Genomic DNA, 27,120 nt, shown 5'->3' with positions numbered 1-27,120 from the left:
AAAATCAGCAGATTGGAAAGGTTTTTTTCTCCACATAAACATCTTCCAGCACGCATATAACACAGTGTACTCTTTAGTAGCTCTGCAGACTTGGTTCTTTGGCTAGGAACTTGATGGTGAAATTTTAAGTTGTACAAGAAATGTTAAGATACAAATTTCATATAATACAAATATTATAAATACTTCTGCAAAAAAAGGAAAGTCAGAAGTTACCACATCCTAATAATGCCAAACAGTTAATAGCATGTTCTTTCAAATATGTTAAAGAGTTTGTTACTTTTTCTAGAGTTTGTTATTTTTCATTATTATGGTAGAACAGTATTATCCATCACTTTTTAAAAATAAGTGACAGCTTATTTCTCTTGTGCTGCTTTCAAATAGTCAAGCTGTCAGCCTGTCTGTACGTTTCATATTCCTGTAGAGAAAATGAAGATTCCTGCTTTGTTCTTAAAATTAGAACTTTGGGGTTGGAAAGGATCTTTGAAGTCATTTAATCAATGTCATTTGATTCACAGATAAAAAGATAAACTCCACCAAATGCCTCGTTCATTGACAAGGGATATATGACACAGATCTTTAAACTTCTAGCCTCCTAGTATATATCTTTTTCTTAAACCATGTTATTTTTTAAGACTTCTTATTTGATGAGGGGAATGGAACATCACAGATAAACAGTCACTAGCCAGCTAGAAACTTAAAAGTGACCTAAGTGAAGATAGAGAAAAAAATTACTGTTTACGAGCTCACCTTGACTTGGAAGAAACATGCTTATTTCTAATTTCTTAGACATGCTCAACAATTAGCTTTCAAATAAAGTGTTTGTAATATAAGAAAATGCTAAATGTAGGCTCTTATTTTTCCAAAGATGGCATTATACTGTTTAATTCTGTGGAAACCTATTGGAAGTCACAACTACAAAAAATAAAGCCACAAAAATTGTTTTTTGCTGTTGCTTAAAAATATTAAACAGCTATTATTCCATCTCAGGCTCTCACTGTTGTACTTCAGTAAGCTTTGTACTAACCGTGGTGTTCTGTGTACAGTGTTGGGGTCTTGGTTTGGGATCATCTATAATGTGACTCCTCATGACTGAGTTCTCTAAACAACATGCTTCCTTGTCTGAGAGGGTTTCTTTGAACTTTTTGTGTAGCAAACAGTGTTATAGCAAGGTTTATATGAACTTTACTGGCTTTATCACTTTAAATCCAGATACCATGCTTCGGCTTGCTCAGGGAATATATGCATGGGTGTCTATTCCTCCTTTCTGTGAATGCCCCTTTGCATAAAACTTAATTGTTATGGTAAAGACAGACATTTTATTCCTAAATTATGTGCTAGTCATATATTCCCTGATTCAGGAAATCATGAAATAATTCAGATCAAGTGTGCCGATTCAGCATTTTCTAGTAAAGTTTCATCATCTCTATGGCCCAGTTATACCTTAAGCACTTAAAAAAAAAAAAAAAAAGCCCTCCCATCTAGATGGCATTTCTATTGTAGAATATTTGAAGTCACTACTACAGAATTTGCTACAAGAGGGTCCATTTAATTGGTTCCACAAAAAATGTCAGCATTCAAAATCCTGTCGTGAAATGTGGGCCTGGGACCACTAGGAAGGGGCATAGAGCTGAGTTCTGGCACCGACTTGCCCTTGTCATGACTTTGCCTTGCTTGCTCATGTCAAGGAGTTCTTCAGGTGCTTTCACTTAAAGCACAGAGTGCCAGTTCATATGAAGCACAGGGGAGAGAACTTGACTACCAGCTACACTGAGTTCTGTTACATATTGTTATTTCAGATTCTACACCTCCTGCTAAAAGAATGTGAGTGTGATGTTATGATTTTACAGATAAAAACAAATTTTTGATGAAATGAGTGGGATTCTTCTGATTAATATGTCATTATTGCTTCAGCAAATGAACCTATCCAGTAAGTTGCTAAAAATTCCCAGGGCTCATTGAAGCTTAAAGCTGATTCAGTTATCAGGATTTAAATAAAAGTCTGTAGTATAATTCATTGTGTTGACAGGCAGGCTAGTGATTAAAAGTGTAGGTTATAATAAAGCATTTCTTTATTGATTTATTCAAATCAATTGCTGAAGGTGTTCAGCAGTTGATTTGCAGATGGTTCATTTATTCATTCATGTATTTAGCAAATATGAGTCTATAAGTGTCTTTTATGTGTTAGGCATTGTTGAAGAAGTTGAGGATACAGTAGAGACAGAACCTTGCTCTTGTAGAATTTCACAAAGGTGGACAGTGCACATGTTAACAATTATGTGATGTCATGTAGTGATAACTGCTAAGAAGAAAAATAAAGCTGTGTAAGAGGACAGAAGGAAGGAAGCTGTGGCTTCCCTGGTGGCTCAGATGGTAAAGCATCTGCCTGCAATCCTGGAGACCCAGGTTCGATCCCTGGGTCTGGAAGATCCCCTGGAGAAGGAATGGCAACCCACTCCAGTACTCTTGTCTGGAAAATCCTATGAACAGAGGAGCCTGGTAGTCTACTGTCTGTGGCGTCACAAAGAATCAGACATGACTGAACGACTTAAGAGGACAGAAGGGCAAGGATGTGTATGGGGGTGGGAGGCAGGTCCCATTTCAAATAGGACAGTAAAAGAAGGACTCTGATAATTTGATATTAGAGCAGAAGGCTAGCCAGGTGATTCTCTGACCGATGGCTATGTTAGGCAGTGGGAAGGATGCTTCAGAAGCCCTGGAGATGATCCCGTTGGTTTATTCAAGGAGCAGTGAAGAGAGGGTAGGATTGGAACAAAGTGTAAGTGAAGAATGGCAGGTGAGACTAGAAAAGCTAGTGAATCAGTTTTGTAGGGTCCTGGAGGCCAAGAGATACAATTGAGGACTTCAGATCTTATTCTGAGTGAGATAAAAAGCTATTGGGAGATTTTTTGGCTTCTTTGTGAACAGATAAGAGTAGAAGTAGGGAATCCAGGTAGGAGGATATTGGAATAGACCAGGAAGAAGATGGTGGTATTGGATCCAGGGTGTTAGAGTGGATGTGAGAAGTGGTGGATATATTTTGATGGTAGAGCCAACAGGATCTTTTGACATTAAATATTATGGAGGATATTCAAGGATAACTCCAAGGTTTCTTGCCGAAACAATTGGAAGGGGCTTCCCTGATAGCTCAGTGGTAAAGAATCTGCCTGCCAATGCAGGAGATACGGGTTCAATCCCTGATCCAGGAAGATCCCACATGCCTTGGAATGACTAAACCTATGCACCACAACTACTGAGCCTGTGCTCCAGAGCCTGGGATCTGCTGCCTCTGAGCCCATGTGCTACAACTACTGAAACCCACATACCCTAGAGCTTGTGCTCTGCAATGAGAAAAAGCCACTGCAACAAGAAGCTCTTGTACCGCAACTAGAGAGTATCCCCCATTCACTGCATCTCGAGAAAGTCTGCGTAGAACAAAGACCCAGCATAGCCAAAATAAAGTAAATAAAATTATTAAAAAAAAACAAACAATCGGAAGGTTGGAAGTCATACATATGTTCGAGATTGAAAAGAGAATGACCACATTTGGGTGAAGCACCTCAAGAGCTATGTTCTGGAAGTGTTGCATTTCACATTTCTGTTAGTCACTAAGTAGAGATGGTACACAGGCAATGAGATAAATGAGTCTGGAATTTATGCTGTGGTCAGAGCTTAAAATATAAATTTGGGGATTTAGGATATACAACTAGATGGAATCATCTGAGGACTATATTTGGAGAAGGAAATGGCAAACCTGCTCCATTTTTCTTGCCTGGAGAATCCAATGGACAGAGGAGCCTGGTGGGCAGTCAGACACCACTGGGTGACTGAACACAGCATAAGGAGTATCTTAGAGAAGAGGTCCCAGCCTGAAATTTGGGCACTCCAAAATTTAGAGGTTGAGAAGATGAGGAAGATCCAGTAAAGAAGATGGAGAAGGAGCCGCCAATAAAGCAGGAGAACCTGAAGTAGTTTCAGCTTTGTATATATTTTCCTTGTAAGTCTGCTAAGCTAATTTCCGAATCTAAAACGAGACTCTTAATTGAGATGGCATTATTTATATATATGAGATACTTCCAAGAGCAAAATGGTCAAGATCAGAAACATTGCTGTTCTTTCTTCCTCACTCCCTTTCCCGTCTGCAAACTATCCTCTAAATGGTTTTTAATTGTTTTCTATCATAAAAGTTACATGAGGAATTGAGGTTAGTTAGACATAAAACATGCCCTCAAGAGGCAGATAAAACGTGTACACAAATAAATATAATCTCAGACTTCCCTCAAGGAACTGGTGTGCTTCTTATGCTAATGAGAATTGTGTAAGTTTTTATGTAGCCTTTTTGGCTTTTTGTTACCAAGAAACTTAGGGAGAAATTTGATGCTCTGCCTACATTGATTATGTTAAAAATTGAGGTTGATATACTTACATTCTGCTTTCTTTGTTCTTAATTTCTACTTTTATTTGTGTTATCTCATGATAGTACAGGCTTCCCAGGTGGCACTAGTGATAAAGAATCTGTGCAGGAGACCAAGGGATATAGGTTTGATTCCTGGGTTAGGAAGACCCCCTGGAGCAGGAATTGGCAACCTACTCCAGTATTCTTGCCTGGAGAATCCCATGGACAGAGGAGCCTGGGGGGTTACAGTCCATGGGGGCGCAGAGAGTCAAACACGACTGAGCGACTAATCACAGTAAGCACATGATTATAAGCTGTCTCAAATCCCCTTGGAATGAGTAGTGATATTAAGAAAGAAATAACTGTCTGGGCTATGAAAGTTAAAAAGACAAATCAGTTACTTTCTTTGTCATCATTCTGCCATGAAAAATTTTCCTATCAAATTTCTTAACTTTCTTTTTTATATCTGTTCCATATGAATGTTTTAGGAAGAAGCTAGCTGAAGCATATGTGTGTGCTCAATCGCGCCCAACTTTTTGCAGCCGTTTGGACTGTTGCCCAAAAGGCCCCTTTGTCTATGGGATTTTTCAGACAAGAATACTGTAGTGGGTTGCCATTTCCTCCTCCAGGGGATCTTCCCGACCCAGGGATCAAACCTGCATCTCCTTTGTCTTTTGCATTGCAGGCAGATTCTTTACGTGATGAGCCATTGAGGAAACCCCCGCTGAAGCATATTCAAAAGTACAAACATTTTTAACCTTTAAATATTCCACATCATCCTAGAGTCTCTCACTGCCTTATTTTAAACCAACTCTGTTGCTCTCTATGAAAAGAAAACTGGGATGAGGGAAGAAATTAGTTTTGAGACAGAAGAATTTTAGAATTGTAATTCTACTATTATGATATTATTTAGAAACCTGTAAATTCTGATGGTTGTTACCATAGTAATTCTAGTCTTACCAAAGTGTGAGCTATAAGATCTGTAAAGCTAAATTTTTCAAAGTCTGTGAGCTTATATCTCCTCATTTGGTCTCAACTCTGGTGTGTCACCTGGAGAAGGAAATGGCAACCCACTCCAGTTTTCTTGCCTGGAGAATCCCATGGACAGAGGAGCCTAGTGGGCTATAGCCCATGGGGTCACAAGAGTCGGACATGACTGGAGCGACTGAGCACACACACACTGGTGTGTCAGATTGTGCTAGCTTTGTGGTGATAACAAATAGTCCTCAAATTTCAGTGCCTTATAACAATAAATAGGTACATTTCTCCTTCATGTTAATATGCATGTAGCTGCATGCTGGCTGTTGCCCTGTCTCACATGTGTCTCATCCTGAATCCAGGCTGAAGGATCAACCTCTATCTGGGGCACACTGTTCTCCTAGCAGAGGGGAAATGGCAATAGCAGAATCACAGAGGCCCTTAAGGCTTCTCCATGGAAGCCACTACTTCCACTCACTTTTCTTTGGCCAAGTCTGACGTCAGTGGGAATGGGTAAATAGAATCACATTGCAAGGATGGACAGTGAATAACTGGGACAGAAATATATTCTACCATTATGGAAGGTGGTGTAGCTTGATTATGATATTATTAAGGAACCATTATGATGAATCTAAGGACATTTTAATCTTGGAAGCCTCATAGTAGGAGAAGTTTGATTTAAGCAAATGTTAAAAAAAAAAAAAAAAACTTTAGCCCCCTTTCTAGAATTTTGTAATTGTTAGCTATGTATTAAGTAAAATCTTCTTGACAGGGATATTTTACAGTTAGAGGTTTCTAAACCCAGGTTGAGTGACAGTTGACATGCTACATACTAAACTGTTTTTCAGTGAGAAGCATTTCAGATGAAGATGACAATGTTGGGCAACCCAATGAATACAACCTGAATGACAGCTTTATAGATGATGAGGAAGAAGAATACGAGCCAACAGACGAAGATTCCGACTGGGAACCAGAAAAGGAAGACCTAGAGAAGGAAGATATGGAAGGGCTTTTGAAAGAAGCAAAAAAATTTATGAAAAGAAAAAAGTGACTCCTCTGCAGTAATATATGGCTCATATTTACTATTTCTTTATGGAAAAATAATTCAGGAAGCACTTAAGGGATAATTGTTTTTCTGCTTTTTATGGTTATGACTTTACTATTGACTCTTCACAAATGAAACATTGAAATGTCACCCTTCAGTGTAGTGGATGAAATTTGTTGCTTTGCTTTTTCTATGTTATTTCAAACATCTGGAAATAATAAGCAGACAGAGAGTTAGAAAGAAATAATTGATATTTTTCATGTACTTTATAATAAAAAGTAAACATCATAGGTTGCAAAAAAAAAGGTCTTTTTTTCTTTTTTCCAAAGATTCTGTCTTTAGATAAAATACTATGCAAATATAACCAGGCAGATTACGTAACTGGTGGGAAAGCATGCTTCTTTTCATTCCTATTGAAGTAATTCTTAAAGCAGAACCAGACTTTAAAAAATACCAGCTATCATATAATGGCTGTTATTGTTTCTAATGTCCTAGATGTGAGCTTTGCAATTTCATTGACTACTTTCGTTCTTTGAAACTTGGGGAAATTAGTACAAAATGGATACTGAAAATAGATTCAACTAGACTACAGAAATGTCCACCATGCAGGGAATGCTATTTTATGTCCCAAGTCTAATTTACTATATGTCTGAGTTTAAAAGTAGAAAACCTGAAAGAATTTGACCATTTCTTTTTCAAACAAGTCCTGCCTGATGCTTTTAACTCTCAATATGCTATTCTTAAGAATATAGGGATTATTTTTAACCATAATTTTCTCAAATTATATTAGTTCTTTTATCCTCAGATGACAGTAGCAAGTTGTCTGCCAGCATTCAAGATTCTGGCCTTTTATTTCAAGAAGAAACCCCTTCTCCAGTTTTATGTAGTATAATATTTCTGCATCTCTGTTCTTAAATTCCTTTGGGCTATGTAATACTCTTCATTTTACATGACTTAGAATCTTTGAAATATAGTTTACAATCTTTAATATGGGTTTGTACAAACAGCAGTAAATATAGCTTTGAAATTGTAAATCATAACTAAAAGTTCCTCATTAAGCACTAATATTTTATATTCTACGAGGACCTAAAAATGTATATCTTAAAAGAGCAGGACAGATTTGTAATTGTTTTCTTAGTGTTTTTAAGTTTGTTTTCAAATAATTGCATAATATTAAAATTTACTTATATTACAGCAAGGAAAAGATAAATATTTTTCTATTATCTTTTATTCTAATTTTTCTCTCTGTTGTTATTTAGAAGCTAATTTTCTCTTCTAATGTCCCTTTAGTCTTCCGGGCTTGACAAACCTGTGAAAAAAATTCTTTGAACTTACTTTTACTTTCACTTTGCACAAACTTAATCCTTAAAGTGTTTCTTAATCCATTCATAGATATATCCCAAAGGAATTAAAAACATGTGTCCACATGAAAACTTGTACACAGTGTCCGTAGAAACATCATTTGTAACAGTCAAAAAGTGGAAACATCTAAATGTCTTATCAGCTGATAATGTCGATAAGCAAAATGTGGTCTATTTTTACAACCAAGTATTTTTTGGCCAAAAAAAGAAGTGAAGGATTGAAACATGGTACAGCATGGATAAACCTTGGAAACATTATGGTAAGTGAAAGAAGGCAGACACAAAGGCCACAGATGGTATAAGCTCAATTGTATAAAATAGCCAGAACAGGCAAAGCCGTAGAGACAGAAAGTGCGTTGGTAGTTGCCGGGGTCTAGAGAGAAGAAGAGTATCTTTCTGAATTGATAAAAATGTTCTGAAATTAGTGGTGATGGTGTAAAACTCTGTAAATATACTGAAATCCATTGAATTGTATACTTTCTATGGGGGAATTTTATGGCATATGAATTATATATGTGTCAAGAAGGCTATGATAAAGAATATAAAAGGTGACATTGGCCTTTTAGAAAGAAAGGCATTCAATATCAGAATATATTCTTCTTAGAAGTTATGTGATAGCTCATGTTAATTTTTAAGAATAGTTTGATGTGCTTTGCATAAACATCCTGGAGACACTTTTGAGTATAACGAATGTATAAATATTTAACTTCATTGTAATGAAAATTTCCTACTTGGACTATATTTAAGTGTATGATTTTCAAAATAGAGGCAAAAGTGATGAAATTGGTGGGCTCAAAAGCATTGCTAACAAAACTTGATTTAGTTGCTGTCCTAAACAGTGGATTGAGAAACAACTATCCCTATCATGGTATTCATAGAATTTAAACTATATCCTAACCTCCTCCTTCAAGCTAAGAATGGTCACATACATTTTTCTCACTAATGTGCTTAATTCGAAAAGCAAATGTTTTTTGTCGACTTCTTGAAGTGAGGTGGGTTTTCTGGGACCTTGGGAAGCTGGAGTCATGAAGATTTTCAGTGACACTTGGGTATTGATTCTGCTTTTCACCCAGGTTTGAGGATGGCATTGTTGATACTATTTCCAGAATTAGAAGATCTTAATGATTGGAAACATTCATTATAGTGAAAAGAAATAGATTATGAGCATACTTTTTCCAGAATGGTGATGTAAAGTTAAATGGATAGAGACTTTCCTCTGATTTATCTGTGCGAAGTTCAGTGTCACCAACACATCCCATGGAGGCAGAAACCGCACACCAGCATCTACATCTAGCCCTGCTCTTTGAGTTCACCTTCTTGTGCCCATTACTTTCTCTTTCTTGAGGAGGAATCTGTAAGAGAGTCTCTCTGTGTGCGTGTGTTCTTCCTGCCGGTCTGCAAACCTACAAAGCTGCTCCTCCACAGTAGGTATTGAAAGAAAAATGATAATAATTATTGCCAAGATCGTTACTGGCCATCCTGATATAATGTACACAATAAATTTGATTATCATAAGCAACCCCAGTTGTACTCTGTTGTGCCCAAGACCCCGTCTTAGGTGCTGGTGATTCAAAGAAGAATAACATGGAGTTTCTGTTTTCAATGTCCTTACAGTCTACTGGGGAAGATAGGAATATTTATTCATTCAACAGTGACTACAGAATACTATGGAGAATACAAGGAAGAAAAGGACATAGCTTCTGCAATCAGAGAGCTTGCAAAGGCAGTGAGGCAAATATGCAAATAACAAAATGGGTAGAAACGCAATAGTCCGAGAAAGGAATGCTGGAGTATAATTTAAATGGCCTGTCTTGCTGCGTATTGAAATACAGCCTCATTCTTGAGGAAGAGCCTTTGTCTGATTGAGTTGCAAGCTGAACTTGTAGATTTTTTCATGGAACACAACTTTTATCTTCAAAAATGACTGGCAGACATACTACAGTTATTCAGAATGGAGTGTGTGGCTGGCATTTCCTCAAAAATGAACTTAGCCTATTTTTTTCCCCAAGGAAAACAACAAACAGTATATATTATAATTGTAAAAATGAGCTTTCAAACAAAAATTAGAGTTTTAGAAAACTTCTATATGTCACTGAGCTTGTTAGCTCTCCAAAATTTTAAAAACTGTTCTGAGATATTGTTGGTGATAAAATACAATGAAATGTGTCAACATTTGGAAGATCTTGAAAACTGAGCAAGCCAATGTTTTCTGAATGACCAACGCATATTATAAAATCAGGCATGGGTAAAAGATCCACTCAAAGCATAAGATAGGCCAACGAAACTTAGTGTGTGACTTCAGATAATACATTGTGCCTAACACATTTCAGAAGCTGTTATTTATTTTTGGTGGCACATTGAAAATAATATTCACAATTATCTGAAAAGCATATGAAACTACTTTCTTTTCCAATTACATATCTTTTTAAGCCCTAATTTTCTCTATATACTTCAAGCAAAACAACATACAAGAGCGGACATGAGAATCTAGCTGCCTTCTATTAAGCCATGCATTAAAGAATTTACAAAAATGTGAAGCAGTGCCACTCATTTTACTAAAAGATTATCATAAAATATATTAATTGTGTTTATATATAATGGATTATTTTAAAAATCATTAGTAAATTTCTCAATTTCAAAAAAGGTGAGTATCTATAGATATGACCCTCATAAATAAAAGCTCTTTGGGATCCTCAATAATTTTTATGAGTTAAATCTTAAGTCTCAACATTTTGAGAACCATTTAATTAAGTCACTATACCAGTCAGTGTCAGATTTTATTTTCTTGGGCTTCAAAGTCACTGCAGACGGTGACTATAGCTATGAAATTAAAAGACGCTTGCTCCTTGGAAGGAAAGCTGTGACAAACCTAGACAGTATATTAAAAAGCAGAGAGACATTACTTTAGCAAAAAAGGTCTGTCTAGTCAAAGGTATGTTTTTTCCAGTAGTCATGTACGGATATTAGAGTTGGACCATAAAGAAGGCTTAGTGCCAAAGAACTGATGCTTTTGAATTGTGGTGCTGGGGAAGACTCTTGAGAGTCCCTTAGACAGCGAGGAGATCAAACCAGTCAATCCTAAGGGAAATCAACCCTGAATATTCATTGAAAGGACTGATGCTGATGTTAAAGCTGAAGCTCTAGTACTTAGGCCACCTGATGTGAAGAGCTGACTCATTGGAAAAGACCCTAATGTTGGAAAGATTGAAGGCAAAAGTGGAAGGGGTGGCAGAGGATGAGATGGTTAGATAGCATCACTGGCTCAGTGGACAGGAATTTGAGCAAACTCCAGGAGATAGTGGAGGACAGAGGAGCCTGGTATGCTAGAGTTCATGAGGTTGCAATGAGTTGGACATGACTTAGCAACTGAACGACAACCACCATTCAGTTAGGCTAGTTGTGATGGGCTAACCCCCAAATCACAGCGCCTTAACACAAGGAAAGTTTTCTTAAGCCAAGATTTTGTGTTGGGTGAATCTTCAGGCCACTGTCTTTCATGTTGGCAGCTCATCATTCCAGGATTTCAGAAGCTCTGTCATCTTGTAGTTGCACCACTGGAACATGAAACCTACCAATCATGACTATAGGGGGAAGAGAGAAAGTGAAGGGTTGGACCCTGTTAATTAAATGCTTCTGGCTAGAAGTGTCCCTCATGCTCACAGCCCATTGTCCAGAGGAAGTCACATGGCCTTGCCCACTGAAAGGGGCCTCAAAAATACAGTTTTGGTGCCCAAAAAAGACAAGAACCAGATAGAGTGAACACTAGTAATGTCTATAGTCACTAAAGGGGTGAGTGATAAATAGGGAAAAGAGTTGAAGACGTGATCTTGAGTGTCAACATTCAAGTAGTAGAAAGATGAAGACTTCAGAGGAATTAGAGGAAAAAGAGGGATGTCAGGAACTTGTTGTGCTGCAGAAGCTAAAAGTAGAGGACTGTTGAAAGAGAAAGCAGCAAACATTGTAGTTGCTGCAGAATGGATACAAATGCAAGTACTGAGGTTAGATTCGACTTCCTACTTCTTGGAGATAATTGAGGCTATTAGATGAGAACTTGCCCAGACTCTCACCTGTGTCTACCTATCCCCCAGCTATTCCCATATTCTCTGTTGTCTTTCCAGATATTACAGATGAACTGTCTGTGTTCCTATTTAAAGCCAACCTCCCATTTTCAGGCACCTCTTACACATTCTCATGGATTTCACACTGGTTATTCTTCCCTTTTGCTCCCATTTCATCCTTTTTTCCCTATATATTGAACCATTCCCATCACCATATAAGTATTTCTTCCATCCTAAAAACAAATCTTCCCACCAATTTCACTTTTCCCTGCAGCTTCACTACTCCGTTTCTCTTCTCCCTGTAACAGCAAAATTCCCCGTGTGTTGTCTATACCTGTGTCACCACTGCTTTTCCTCCTTTGAAAGTCTTTCAAGTCAGGCTTTCCTTATCACCTCTCCATTGCAACTGCTGTGGTCAAGAGCATCTGTGATCACTCCTCTAAATCCTGTCATCAATTCTCAACCCTCATTCTTCTTGAACTTTCTGCTTGTTTGAAACAAGTCACTCCTACCTCCTTCAGACACTTCATTTTTCTTCTAGGAAATTAGAATATCTTGTGGCTTTTTCTACCTTACTCCCAGTGTCCATTGCTGGGTGTTTAGTTTTTTCATGAGCTCTTAATGCTCAGAGTACCCTAAAGCAGAGTCCTTCGTCTTTATTTTACTATTTACATTCATTTGCTTCATGTAATCTGTTTTTTGTTGTTGTTTTAACAATAATTCTAAAATTTTAACTCAAGCTTTGACCTCTTCTCTAAATTCCAGACTTACATATGCAATTGTCTATTCAACATCTCCACTTGAGTGATAGACATCTCGAATTTTACATGTTTGGGACTGAATTCTATTTGCCTTTTTTGTTCCCCCGCAAATCTTCCTCTCCTGATCAGGCTAAACAACTTGACATTATTCTTGACCTCCCACTTTATCCTACACTCAGCAAAATCTTGATGGATCTACTTTCAGAATATATCCAGAATTTGACTCTATATCTGAACTTCCACTGCTGGCAACTTGGACTCCCTGCTTCATTCTTTGGATCCTACAGTTAGGCACTTCAGTTCAGTCTCTCAGTCGTGTCCAACTCTTTGTGACCCCATGGACTGCAGCACGCCAGGCTTCCCTGTCCATCACCAACTCCCGGAGCTTACTCAAACTCCTGTCCATTGAGTTGGTGATGCCATCTAACCATCTCATCCTCTATCATCCCCTTCTCCTCCTGCCCTCAATCTTTCCCAGCGTCAGGGTCTTTTCAAATGAATCAGTTCTTCACATCAGGTGGCCACAGTATTGAGTTTCAGCTTTAGCATCAGTCCTTCCAATGAATATTCAGGACTGATTTCCTTTAGGATGGACTAGTTGGATCTCCTTGCAGTCCAAGGGACTCTCAAGAGTCTTCTCCAACACCACAGTTCAAAAGCATCAATTCTTTGGCACTCAGCTTTCTTTATAGTCCAACTCTCCCATCTATACATGACTACTGGAAAAACCAAAGCTTTGACTAGACAGACCTTTGTTGGCAAAGTAATGTCTCTTTTTTAATATGCTGTCTAGATTGGTCATAACTTTTCTTCCAAGGAACAAGTGTCTTTTAATTTCATGGTTGCAGTTACCATCTGCAGTGATTTTGGAGCCCCCCAAAATAAAGTCTGTCACTGTTTCCATTGTTTCCCCATCTATTTGCCATGAAGTGATGGGACAGGATGCCATGATCTTAGTTTTCTGAATGTTGACCTTTAAGCCAACTTTTTCACTCTGCTCTTTCACTTTCATCAAGAAGCTCTTTACTTCTTCACTTTTTGCCATAAGGGTGGTGTCATCTGCATATCTGAGGTTATTGATATTTCTCCTGGCCATCTTGATTCCAGCTTGTGCTTCATCCAGCCCAGCATTTCACATGATGTTTATAAGTTAAATAAGCATAAAAGTTAAATAAGCAGAGTGACAATATACAGCCTTGACGTACTCCTTTCTGATTTGGAACCAGTCTGTTGTTCCATGTCCATTTTAACTATTGTTTCATGACATGCATACAGATTTCTCAGGAGGCAGGTCAGGTGGTCCCATCTCTTGAAGAATTTTCCACAGTTTGTTGTGATCCACAAAGTCAAAGGCTTTGGCGTAGTCAATAAAGCAGAAGTAGATGTTTTTCTGGAACTCTCTTGCTTTTTTGATGATCCAACAGATGTTGGCAATTTGATCTCTGGTTCCTCTGCCTTTTCTAAATCCAGCTTGAACATCTGCAAGTTCACAGTTCACATAAACTGTGAAAAAGGGAAGAAGCCTGGCTTGGAGAATTTTGAGCATTACTAGCATGTGCGATGAGTGCAATTGCGTGGTAGTTTGAGCATTCTTTGGCATTGCCTTTCTTTGGGATTGGAATGAAAACTGACCTTTTCCAGTCCTGTGGCCACTGCTGAGTTTTCCAAATTTGCTGGCATATTGAGTGCAGCACTTTCTCAGCATCATCTTTTAGGATTTGAAATAGCTCCACTGGAATTCCATCACCTCCACTAGCTTTGTGTTCATAGTGATGCTTCCTAAGGACCACTTGACTTCACATTCCAGGACGTCTGACTCTAGGTGAGTGATCATACCATTGTGGTTATCTAGGTCATGATGACCTTTTTTGTATAATTCTTCTGTTATATATAGCCTTAATATATAGTTATATGTAGCCTTAATTGGTGCTAGTGGTAAAGAGCCTGCCTGACAATGCTGGAGACATAAGAAATGAGAGTTCAATCCCTGGGTTGGGAAGATACCTGGAGGAGGGCATGGCAACCCACTCCACTACTCTTTGCTGGAAAATCCCATGGACTGAGGAGCTTGGCAGGCTACGGTCCATAGGGTTGCAAAGAGTCAGACACAACTGAAGTGACTTAGCACGCCACGCATGCACATACATATTAGGAAAAAGACTACAAATAAAAGACTAAAAATGAACAGAGTTTTCTCAAGAAATAAGACAAAAGCATCAAAAGAAACCCAAAGAAAATAGGACAGAATTAATAAAGTAAAACTTGGAATAAAAGATTCAGAAAAGCAGTAGACTTGGTCAATAATACACAAAAATAATTCTTTGAAATGATTGATAAAATAGACCTGTTGTGAAAAAAGACAAATATTAGAAACCAAAAGGGTTAGAACTATACATAGGAATGATGTAAAGTTTTTATAATATAATATGTACAACTTCTTGTTAATAAATTTGTAAATCTAGATAAATGTATGACTTTCTGGAAAAATATAATCAAAATTTACTTTAAAATAGATTTAAAATCTGAGTAGATCAATAGCTCTAGAGGAAATAGAAAGTATTCAAAATTCTTCTCCTAGTATGGTACTAAATGCTGGGGATTACAAGTAGGGCTATTAAATCTTTGTTTAGAAAATAGTTCTCCTGTTATAAGAACTATTACAAAGTGTGGAAAGACATGGATAACTCTCCAGTTCTTTAAATCAGCCAAAGACATCACTGAAAAACTTACAGATTTATTTCAATTTGAACACAGACATAAATATCCTAAATTATTACTCAACTTGTCTTCAACAGTGCATTAAGATATCATGACGTAGCAGGATTTATGCTGAGAATATAAGGGTAGTTCAGTGTCAGTTAATCTATGAATGTAATTCATCACATTAATATCACTGATCACATTAAGAAAGGAACAACTTATGATCTCATAAAAATCCAAAAAAAGTACTTGGTAATTCAACACTGTTCTTCAGAAAACAAAAAGAAAACAGTTGGAAAGCTAGGAGTAGAATTAAACCGCTTTAACTGATGAAAGTACTTATTGGGTTGGCCAAAAATTTCATTCTGACTTTTTTCTGTAAGATGTTACAGAAAAACCCAGAAAAACTTTTTTGCTAACCCAATATTAAAAATTTACAGCAAATATCCCAGTTCCTAGGGAAGCATTAGAAGTGTTCCCAGAGAAGAAGTTTGAAATGAGACAAGGGTCTCCATGATCACCTCTACAATTTCATGTTCTGAGTATTCCACCCCTGGTAATAGAAATGAAGAGAAAGAATAGTTTTCGGTATTGGCTAGAAAAAAAAAGCTTGTTACTATTTGCAACATATTTGGCTACTTAGGAAACACATGAATTGAAACATTATTAAAATTAACAAGGATATTTTAAAAATTGGCTAGATACAAGGTCAGCAAAAATTAACAGCTTCCCTTTCTATATGCAGGAACAAGTTAGAATGTGTATGTGAAAATGTATTCAGCCTCAGTGTACATGGGTGCAAATTAATGAGGTTTTCTTTTAACTTTTTATTTTGTATTGGAGTATAGCTGATTATGTAATAGTTTCAGGTGAATAGTGAAGGGCTCTACATATACATGTTTATATGTATATACACATGCATGTGTATATGTATACAACATATACATGGGTATAGGTAAACACACATATGCATATGTATATGTACACACACAATGCATGTGTATATGTATACGCACATATGCATGTGTGTGCACACACGTGTATATAAACATGTACATGTGTCTATAAACATGTACACGTGTATGTATATAAACATGTAAATGTTGTGTTTATATATATATTTATATGTATATATACATACACATACTCAGCCATACATATACACACATGTTTCAGGTGAATAGTGAAGGGCTCTACATATACATGTTTATATGTATATAAACACACACATGTTTATATGTATATAAACACACATGTTTATATGTATATAAACACGTGTGTTTATATATATACTTATTTGTATATATACACACACATACTCAGCCATACATATACACACGTTTCCCCCAAACTCCCCTCCCATACAGGCTGCCACATAACGTTGAGCAGAGTTCCCTGTACTATACAGTAGGTCCTTGTTGGTTATCCATTCTAAATATAGCAGTGTGTACATATCCATCCCAAACTCCCTATCCTGTCCCCTCATCCTTCCCCCCAGCAACTTAAAGTTCATTCTCTGTGAGACTATTTCTCTTTTGTAAGTAAGTTCATTTGTATCATTTCTTTTTAGATTCCACATGTAAGTGGCGTCATATAACATTTTTCTTCCTATGTCTGACTTACTTCACTCAGTATGACAGTTTCTAGGTCCATCCAAATTGCTGCAAATGGCATTATTTCATTCTTTGTAATGGCTGAGTAACATTCATTGTATATATGTACCACATCTTCTTTATTCATTCCTCTGTCAATGGACATTTAGGTTGCTTCCATGGCTTGGCTATTGTAAACAGTGTTGTAATGAGCATTGGGATGGATGTATCCTTTAAGATCATTTTATATGATGAAAGAGTTCTTGACTGCCAAGTTTTAAAATCTAAAAATGTTGACAGCTTTCAGTGATAAGGAGGATGGTTCATTGGTCAAGTCTTTCTGGAAGACAATTTAGCTGTAGTTATAAGTATAAATATTTAAAATGCATGCCCTTTGAATATATTCCTACTTTAGGAAATGGTCCTGCAAAAACATTTGTGTAACAAATTTAAAGATGTAAACAGGTGTAAAGATGAATATTCCACAAAGTCCATTGCAGTTTTGTCACTAATAAGAAAGAAAAAAAAGAAAAGGAAAAAACCCTTTATTTCCAACTATCAATAGGGAAATAGTTGAATAAATTATGAAGCCACCATATTATGGAGTGTTATACAGCCATGAAGAAGAATGTGTTTGACTTTTGTACAAATATGAAGAGCTTGCCAAGAAATGCTATTTCAAAAAAAATAAATAATTGAATAATGAGGCCAGTATGACCACATTTATGCAAAGAAGTACTGTGTATATTTATGTACATTTGAATAGAAAAAAAAAACAGGATACAGGTAACTGTTAATAGTACTTACCTGTGAGATTGGGAATGGATGTGGGAACGGAAGGCGATTAAGGGTAGATTGTCAAATTCGGTCTACTTACTGATGTATTGCCTGAATATACTATTATATTATAACAAGAATATATTCAAGTACCACTTGTGTCAAAAAAAAAAAAAAAAAGATCATTACTGAGGATCCCCATGGGTGAAAGTGAAAGAGACAGCGGTGCAGTCCCAAGATAAAGCCCTCAGACACATGCTTTATTTCTGCTGCTGTCAAGAACATTTCTGTCAATGAAAGCTATTTTAATGACCAGGACAAATCTCTCCTATGCCCATGGCCCCTGAGGTTTTACCAAAATATAAATTCAAATAAAAGCAATTTAACTAGTAGAAATGTAAGAGCTTTTACAGATTCAAGGTATACTCTATGCCATGGGTGTCAAACAATGAAGAAATATGAGAGATTTTACCAAAAAAACTAAGCTAAATTTTCCCAGTTCCCTCCAAATTCCAAGCACTTAACCAATATAACTCCTGGATGAGGAGTTTGGAGGAAGCTACCGAAGAAGGAGCATCGTAAGGTGTGACAGGATGAATCAGCTCAGTGCTATATCCTCATCCTAGAAGGAATCTTTTCCCCTCCTCCTGGCAATCTCTTGGCATTCCATGGTGTTTAGCATCCATCATAAATACTGAATGACTGGATTCTCTTAGATGTCTTGGTGCTTGAGCTCTTCCACTGTGTCAGCATCATTAGGTCAGCAAGCATGCACCCATAATCGTTGATATCCTATGTATTATCACAGAGCAAGGTGAAAAGCCAGGAGGGTTAACCTCTTGGTCCTGAACATTGGATGAAGAAATGCACATTGAAGAATGTGAGCTAATTAAGACCCCAAATAATTTCCATCCCTTTCCAGTGCTTAAGTGAGAAGTCCAGAATATTCCCTAATTGTATTAATGCTAGCTTGTGTGTGTGCTCATTCACTCAGTCTAACCCAACTCTTTGTGACCCCATGGACTGTAGCCCACCAGGCTTTTCTGTTCATGGGATTCTCCAGGCAAAAATACCCAAGTGGGTTGACCATTTCCTCCTCCAGGGATTCCACCCGCCCCATCTAGGGATCGAACCGGCATCTCCAATGTCTCCTGCATTGGCAGGCAGACTCTTTTACCACTGAGCCACCTGGGAAGCCCCTGGAGCAAATCATCTATGCCTAAATATTAACCATGCCACCTGGTAAAGAGATGGCTCTTTTATGACTTAGCAGGTTGATTGGTCTGTGAAATAGTGTTTGAAATGAGCAGACTGGATAAATTTTCCCTAATCAATGACACATGTTTGTTCCCCCCAAACTTTTTTTCCAAACTGGCACCCTATCTCTATTCCCCTAAATACTAAAAAAATCCAAGTTACCTAAGATGTTTTAACAAAACAAAACTATCAGCTCTATCAGAATGACAAAGTTAATGAAATTCCCACATTTTTACTCAACACATTCTTGGTTCATTTTAAAGAACATCGGAAGTTTTCTTAGTGGAGGCTGCCCACTGGTGATGGTCTATAGGCTCTGAGAATGTGCCCAGGAGTGATTCAGGGGACCACACCCCAACTCTATGATCTTACCTCTCTAACCTCAGCCACTGATGTAGGGGGAACTCAGACCCCACCAGGCCCATCAGGTGCTCCTTCTAGGAAATTCGTCCTGGATGAAGACAGAGAGGAGAGTCAGAGCTGGGGCATTGGTACTGTGGCTGTCTTAAGAGCGGGTCTCCAGACCTTTGACTGAACTGCCACAGGGTCTTTTTTAGCTAGCTGGAATTGATGTGTGCTGCATCCAGCAAGAAAAAAAAAAATCCTTTTAATTATTACCCTATACATTGTGATTAAGCTATGTAGTCAACTACAGTTTTCATTTAATTAAGGGAATTTTAATCATTGTTACAATCTTTCTTCTGTTTTCTTCAAAAGTCAGTGATTAAAGAGGTAGGCTGTGATAGAAATGTTGAAAAAAAAATATTGTCTGTCTTTTAAAACATCTGACATAATGCTTTCAGGTGAACTTCTTGGCATTTTGTCAAGTAATGAGTCTCAAAATGTATTCTGTTATACAGGTGCTATTTCAATGCTTCCTAAGCTCAAATATGTACAGGATCTTCTTAAAGGAAGGCCCCAGTACACCAGCATTTATTCACCTGATTAGAGATTTAAGAATAGCTTTAAACTACCAAAGTTGGAAGTGAAAGAAAAAAAAAAACAGTGGCTCTATTTCATAATAAAACATTACATAAATATGAATTTATGATTACATAGAAATACTACTGTTACTAATATTAATAATAAATATGTTTGCAAATTAAAACAAGGGAAAGTCATTTCCATTAACTTTGTGCTCTGGAAATTTGAAACAACATTTATCCTGCCTTTGAGGAGGAACTGCATTTCATCCTCAGTAGAGGAGGGAAATCTTGTTTCACTGTAGAATGCCAGCTGATACGTGGAGAAGAAATGAGAGAACTAGGAAATCACCATTTTCTGACTTGCCAAGTAATCACAGATTCAGTCAAGGACAATCAACACATCCTGCAAAGTATCACCCTGTAGAGAACTTACTAATGAGAGAATGAATATAGCTTTACAATGGGAGGTAAGGTGTCACCAGCAGCATGACCTTATGTGCTTCCTGAAGTGATGTGCTTTACCGCAATATTTTACTGAATCTAATAAAGCCTTTGAAACTAACTCCCAGGATACAGAAGATGTAGTGGATAGAGAACCATGGTAAATGACACCACAATAAAGTAGTCAGATAAACACAAAATGTAGGACATTATACCTGATCTCTTAAAAAAAGACAATGTTGTAAAACAATTGGCGGGGGACCACTCTAGACTTAAAGAGAATAAAGAGTCATGAGCACCACAAGCAGTGCACAAATCTGGATTGTATCTTTCTTTGGGGGAAAAAAACAGCCATAAAAGATATTTTAAGGACTATTGGAGAAATTTGAGGGCTTCCTTGGTGGCATGGCTGTAAAAGAATCCACCTGAAATGTAGGAGACCCAGGTATATGACCTGAATATTAGAAAATTCTTAATTCCTTTGGCTGTGATAATAACATTTTGATGCTGAAGAAGAATGTTCTTAATTGTAGGAGATATAAGCTGAGGTATTTATAGCTGAAGTGGCATAATATATCAATATTTAGCTTATTTTCAAACAGTTCCATTTATACTTTTTGCCATTTATACAGTGAAGTGAAGTAAACAAGGCAAAGAAATAGAGGAAGATAATAGAATGGGAAAGACTAAAGATCTCTTCAAGAAAATTAGAGATCCCAAAAGAACATTTCATGCAAAGATGGGCACAATAAAGGACAGAAACAGCAAGGACCTAACAGAAGCAGAAGAGAATAAGTGGTGAAAATACACAGAAGAACTGTACAAAAATGGTCTTAATGAACCGGATAGCCATGATGGTGTGGTCACGCACCTAGAGCCAGACATCCTGGAATGTGAAGTCAAGTGGACTTCAGGAAGCATTACTATGAAAAAGCTAGTGGAAGTGATGGAATTCCAGTTGAGCTATTTCAAATCCTAAAAGATGATGCTCTGAAAGTGCTGTACTCAATATGCCAGCAAATTTGGAAAACTCAGTAGTGACTACAGGACTGGACAAGGTCAGTTTTCATTCCAATCCCAAAGAAGGGCAATGCCAAAGAATGCTCAAACTACCACACAGTTGTGCTCATTTCACATGCCAGCAAGGTTATGCTCATAATCGTTCAAGCTAGGCTTCAACAACATGTGAACCAAGATTTTCCAGATGTACAAGCTGGATATAAAAAAGAGGAACCAGAGATCAAATTGCCAACATCTGGATCATAGAAAAAGCAAGAGAATCCCCCCAAAACTACTTCTGCTTCATTGACTACACTAAAGCCTTTGACTGTGTGGATCACAACAAACTGTGGAAAATTCTTAAAGAGATGGAAATACCAGACCACCTTACCTGCCTCCTGAGAAATTTGTATGCAAGTCAAGAAACAGCAGTTAGAACTGGACATGGAACAATGGACTGGTTCAAAATTGGGAAAGGAGTATGTCAAGGCTCTATATTGTCACCTTGCTTACTTAACTTATATACAGAGGACATCATGCTAAATGCGGGACTCAATGAAACACAGGCTAGACTCAAGATTGCCAGAAGACATATCATCAACCTCAGATATGCAGAAGATACCATTTAGTGGCAGAAAGTGAAGAGGAACTAAAGAACCTCTTAATGAAGGTGAAAGAGGAGAGTGAAAAAGCTGGCTTAAAACTCAACATTCAAAAAACTAGGATTGTGGCATCTGGTCCCATCACTTCATGGCAAATAGAAGGATAAAATGTGGAAACAATGACAGATTTCATTTTCTTGGCCTCCAAATTAATTGCAGATGGTGACTGTAGCCATGAAATTAAAAGACGCTTGCTCTTTGGAAGAAAAGCTATGACAAACCTAGACAGCATATTAAAAAGCAGAGGCATCATTTTCCGACAAAAGTCCGTATAGTTTAAGCCATGGTAGTCATGTATGGATGTGAGAGTTGGACCATAAAGAAGGCAGAATGCTGAAGAATTTATCCTTTTGAACTGTGGTGCTGGAGAAGATTCTTGAGAGTCCCTTGAACAGCAAGGAGATTGAACCAGTCAATCCTAAAGGAAATCAACCCTGAATATTCATTGAAAGGACTGATGCTGAAACTGAACTTCCCATACTTTGGCTACCTGATGCCAAGAGTTGGCTCATTTGAAAAGACCCCGATGCTGGGAAAGATTGAGGGCAAGTGGAGAAGGGGCAACAGAGGATGAGATGATGGGTGGCATCACTGACTCAGTGGACATGAGTTTGAGCAAGATCCAGTAGATAGTGAAGGACAGGGAAGCCAGGTGTGCTGCAGTTCACGGGCTTGCAGAGTCGGAGACGACTTAGCGACTGAACAACATTTGGATAATGCAAACATGGCAAAAGTGTCAATTAATATTGAGTTTAGGTGATATATATCCTGATGTTCATTGTACTATCATTTTAACTTTTCTGTGTTTTGAAAAACTTTCTTTAAAAATCTTAGAACAGAATATTGTAGTGGTTTATGCCATACACTACAATATGATAAAGCAATTAGCCTCCAATTAAAGTAAATTAAAAAATCTTAGAACAGAATAAATGAAAATACAACATGGAGGTGATTTTTTAAATTACAAAAGAAATTGATGCATAGCTCTATCCTAGTCAATCTGAAGACAGAAGAATTCTGTTAAAAATATGGAGTATTTCAAGTTGATCTCATCCTTTAAAATGTTTCATTTTTTTGTATTTTGTAGTGCATATAAAATTAATATATTAATATAGTGGTACATATAAATACTTTATGTCAAGTATTTATGTGGATACTTGATTTAAAAAATATACATGCTCAAAGCTTCTTGTTGATGCAATGTGCAATCAAAAACATATGGAGACCACTTCTATGCTTAAAATTACTCATATTTTCAGGTCAAATTTTGAACTGCTACCGAGGCAGGTAGAATAACCTGCTTGTGGGTTTGTAGAGCAGAAAGTAAGCAATCAATTAGCAAGAATTTGCTAGGGGGCTTCAATCAAGATTGGGAGTGTTTGGTGAGGGGTGTCTCACTTAAGCCTCAGAAGTTAAAATTATGGCTGTACCAAGCAAAATTGCAGAGAGCTCTCTAGACTGTGTTTCTCTGTCTTCAATGACTTATTTGACCCCTTGGAAATTTGAAGTCTATGTAATATGATCAAGAAATTTCCTATAGCTGAGCTCCCTATGGCTCTGGCTGCAGTGTTTCCTGGAACTAAGGCTCATGGAAAGATAATAAAATGATAATATATTATATGCACTGTAAAACAGAAAATCAGAAAATTTAAAGAATGAGGTCAGCGTGAAATAATATTTTTAACAGGATTCTTTTGTCTTCAGATTAACTAGGATAGCTATGTATCACTTTCTTTTGTAATTTAAGAAACTACCCCCATGTTTTATTTGCCTTTATTCTAAGATTTTAAAGAAAGTTTAAAAAAAAAAAACACAGAAAAGTTAAAATAATAGTATAATGACCATCTGGGTACTCACCATGTAAATTCAACATTAATTAACATTTTTGCCATATTTGCATCATCTCTGAGTATATACATATAAGTGAAACCATTTAGATCATTGGTAGAAGAAGGTGTCCTTGAGGAATGATACTTGAGTCAAGAAATGAGTGAAGCAAGGTAGTGGTCAGTAGGGGAAGAGTGTTCCCAACAGAGGTAACAAGTACAAATGCCACAGGCAAGAAGGAGCTTTGGTTGTTCCAGAACCATCAAGAAAACCAGAGTGCTTAAGGTAGAATGAGCAAGGCTGAGGGGAGTGGGAGGCCAGGAGGGGTAGAGACTTCTCCCTTTAGCAGAGGGCAGAGCCAGATCATGGAAGGCCAGATCATGGGGATGTTCAGAGAAGGGGTGAACAGTTAGGGCATCTGGGAGGTGACAGACTGTGAATTACAGAGAGTACGTTTTGGAGTTGGGAAGGAGTGAGAAACTGAGATTTGCATATATGTTGAACACATAGGTTTAATAGATGGGGAAATAGTGGAAACAGTGTCAGACTTTTTATCTTTTTGGGCTCCAAAATCACTGCAAATGGCGATTGCAGCCATGATATTAAAAGATGCTTACACCTTGGCAGGAAAGTTATGACCAACCTAGATAGCATATTCAAAAGCAGAGACATTACTTTGCCAACAAAGGTCCGTCTAGTCAAGGCTATGGTTTTTCCAGTGGTCATGTATGGATGTGAGAGTTGGACTGTGAAGAAAGCTGAGTGCCGAAGAATTGATGCTTTTGAACTGTGGTGTTGGAGAAGACTCTTGAGAGTCCCTTGGACTGCAAGGAGATCCAACCAGTCCATTCTAAAGGAGATCAGCCCTGGGATTTCTTTGGAAGGAATGATGCTAAAGCTGAAACTCCAGTACTTTGGCCACCTCATGCGAAGAGTTGACTCATTGGAAAAGACTCTGATGCTGGGAGGGATTGGGGGCAGGAGGAGAAGGGGATGACAGAGGATGAGATGGCTGGATGGCATCACTGACTCGATGGACATGAGTTTGGGTGAACTCCGGGAGTTGGTGATGGACAGGGAGGCCTGGCATGCTGCAATTCATGGGGTTGCAGAGTTGGACACGACTGAGCGACTGAACTGAACTGAACTGAGGTGAGGTTGATATAAGATACTAGTTGAGAAGTGATCTTAGACCTGACTGTAGCAAACAGGGCTGTGGGGCATGATGAGATGGATCTGATGGAAAATAATTAGCTCTAATTGCAGCCTCCAATTAGGCTTTGTCTATGGGCAGCTGAGTCTTTTGTGGTGTCCTGAAGGAGAGGAAGAGGAAGCATATTACCAGGGCCATTCAGAACTCATCAGAGTTCCATTATTTCTAACAGAAGGCCCAGTCCCAGCAGGGAAGGATGGTCATGCGGGTCCAGTTTCCTTGAGGGTGAGAACTATGTTCTCTTTTTCTTATGCATTTCTTAGCCCCTTGCTGTATACATAGCTGATTTTCACTAAGTGTTTTTTCCAGTGAATTGAATTTAGATCTTGTGACTTTGAGATGAATAATCGAGAACAGAAAGTGACTTGCACTATAGCCAACAGAATTCATTGGAAGGACTCAGGCTGAAGCTCCAATACTTTGGCCACCTGATTTGAAGAGCTGATCAGGGAAACATTGCTGGGAATGTTTATGGGCAAGAGGAAAAAGGAACAACAGAGGATGAGATGGTTGAGTGGCATCACAGACTCAATGGACATGAGTCTGAGCAAACTCCGGGAGATGGTGAAGAAAAGAGAAGCTGAAGCCTGGAGTGCTGCAGTCCATAGGGTCGCAAAGAGTTGAATATGACTTAGTGACTGAACAACAACAGAATCCAAATCCATATCTGAGAGAAAGATAGATTCACAACACAAGAAACCTTATGAATATTTCTATTATAACCATTAATAACACTCATAATATTAAAAATTTAAACACTTCAAATGAAAACAATAGGCTTTTATGCATATTAATAAAACATGTATTATTTTACATGTATTATGTGTATAAGATATATTTATTCATGTTAATAAATCATGTATTATTATACATGTGTTGATATGTGTAGAAGAGATACTAAGCTTAAAACCTTCTTTGATGTTCAGTGTGTATTTGAATTTTTGTTTTCCTCCATAAGGAAAAGAGAAAAACCTTCATATCATTTTTATCCAATTGTTCAGTTGCTAAGTCTTGTCTGTAATTCGATCTAACTTAAAAACATAATTTCTTCTCTGGCCATCATTATGCTGGAAAAAAATTAAAAGCTATTGAAAATGTGACTAATCATGCCCTTTCTGTAAAGCAGTTTCTTGAATTGATGAGAGGTTAGCTAATATTCCTGAACTTTTCTGTAGGGCTCATTAACTCCCAGCCAGACATTAACCCCAGAAAGCGTTTCTGTTTCACCGTAATGACTGGAGAATATGTACTGGTTGAAAGTAGTTAAGGTATCATTATCATTTAATTTTATTGCTGGAAAAAGCTTGAGAATTTATTGAGAAGCAACGTAGACTGTGGAAGAATGTTGACTATAATTTGAGACAGTGATGAGCTTGTTTCCTCTGTTATGACCCTGTGTGTGAAGAGCCATCAGAAAATATAGAACATTCATCAGTAGGGAGGCAGTCACTTTACCCTAAGGAAATATTAGTAATATCAATGTGTAAAGATCAAATAATATTTAAATTTATAATATGCTTAAGATTTTATTTCCAAAGAATCAGAAAACAAAGAAGCAGAAAGAATAACATAAAAGGCCCCCATAATCACCACCACCACCTCGGACCATCTCTACTACCTCTCTTTCAGAGTATCCTATTCCCATTTTACAATTGGTAAATTAAAGATTAGAGATGTTAAGTGAATCCTCCAAAGTTACAAATGAAAAATTAGTAGCAAGGGTAGTTCTAGGAGGGGATGGCAGATGATTTAGGCCTTTTTGTCATTCGCTCTACATAGTTCAAGTTCTCCCTTCCAGCCTAGGGTCCTTTCTACCTTCTGAAGTGCCCTCTAGGTAGTAGTGGATTGGTTTAGGGATAGAATTTGTTCACCTGATGCCTGAACCAACTCTCTCACACCTAATCTTATAAACAAAACAAAGCCATAGTGTCAGGTTTTTATCTCAAGCTTTGATCTTGCTTCAGGGCACTACTTTAGGATGTGGACAGTCATTGACAGATTAATACTATTATCAGCCCTACTGAAATCCATTCTCTTAGTGAACTAAGGTCTTGTTTGCTAGATTTGCTACTTAAAAGAATGAGCACTATAAGAGAATAAAATAGGTGCCAACTTGGCATCATTCTTTCA

General features: G+C 37.5%; 1 protein-coding gene across 3 annotated transcripts in view; it reads left to right on the top strand.

The window, feature by feature from the left end:
* APLF (aprataxin and PNKP like factor) overlaps positions 1–27,120 on the top strand; it is a 135,222-nt gene that overhangs the window by 85,598 nt on the left and 22,504 nt on the right. The window contains exons 10-11 of one of the 3 annotated variants that reach the window (XR_011466030.1): positions 6,220–8,037; positions 8,851–9,288. The exons of 1 other annotated variant lie outside the window; for it this stretch is intronic. Coding sequence is in view for 1 of the 2 variants with exons in the window: in XM_014477525.2 (XP_014333011.1) it covers positions 6,220–6,422 (203 nt within the window). In the remaining variant the exon portion in view is untranslated. Of the gene's footprint in view, positions 1–6,219; positions 9,289–27,120 lie in introns of those variants that run through there. One more of the 3 variants, XM_014477525.2, reaches the window with a different exon arrangement.

Source organism: Bos mutus, chromosome 11 (assembly GCF_027580195.1).
Source record: "Bos mutus isolate GX-2022 chromosome 11, NWIPB_WYAK_1.1, whole genome shotgun sequence".
Taxonomy (NCBI): Eukaryota; Metazoa; Chordata; class Mammalia; order Artiodactyla; family Bovidae; genus Bos; species Bos mutus.
This window is presented reverse-complemented; position numbering and strand designations above follow the sequence as displayed.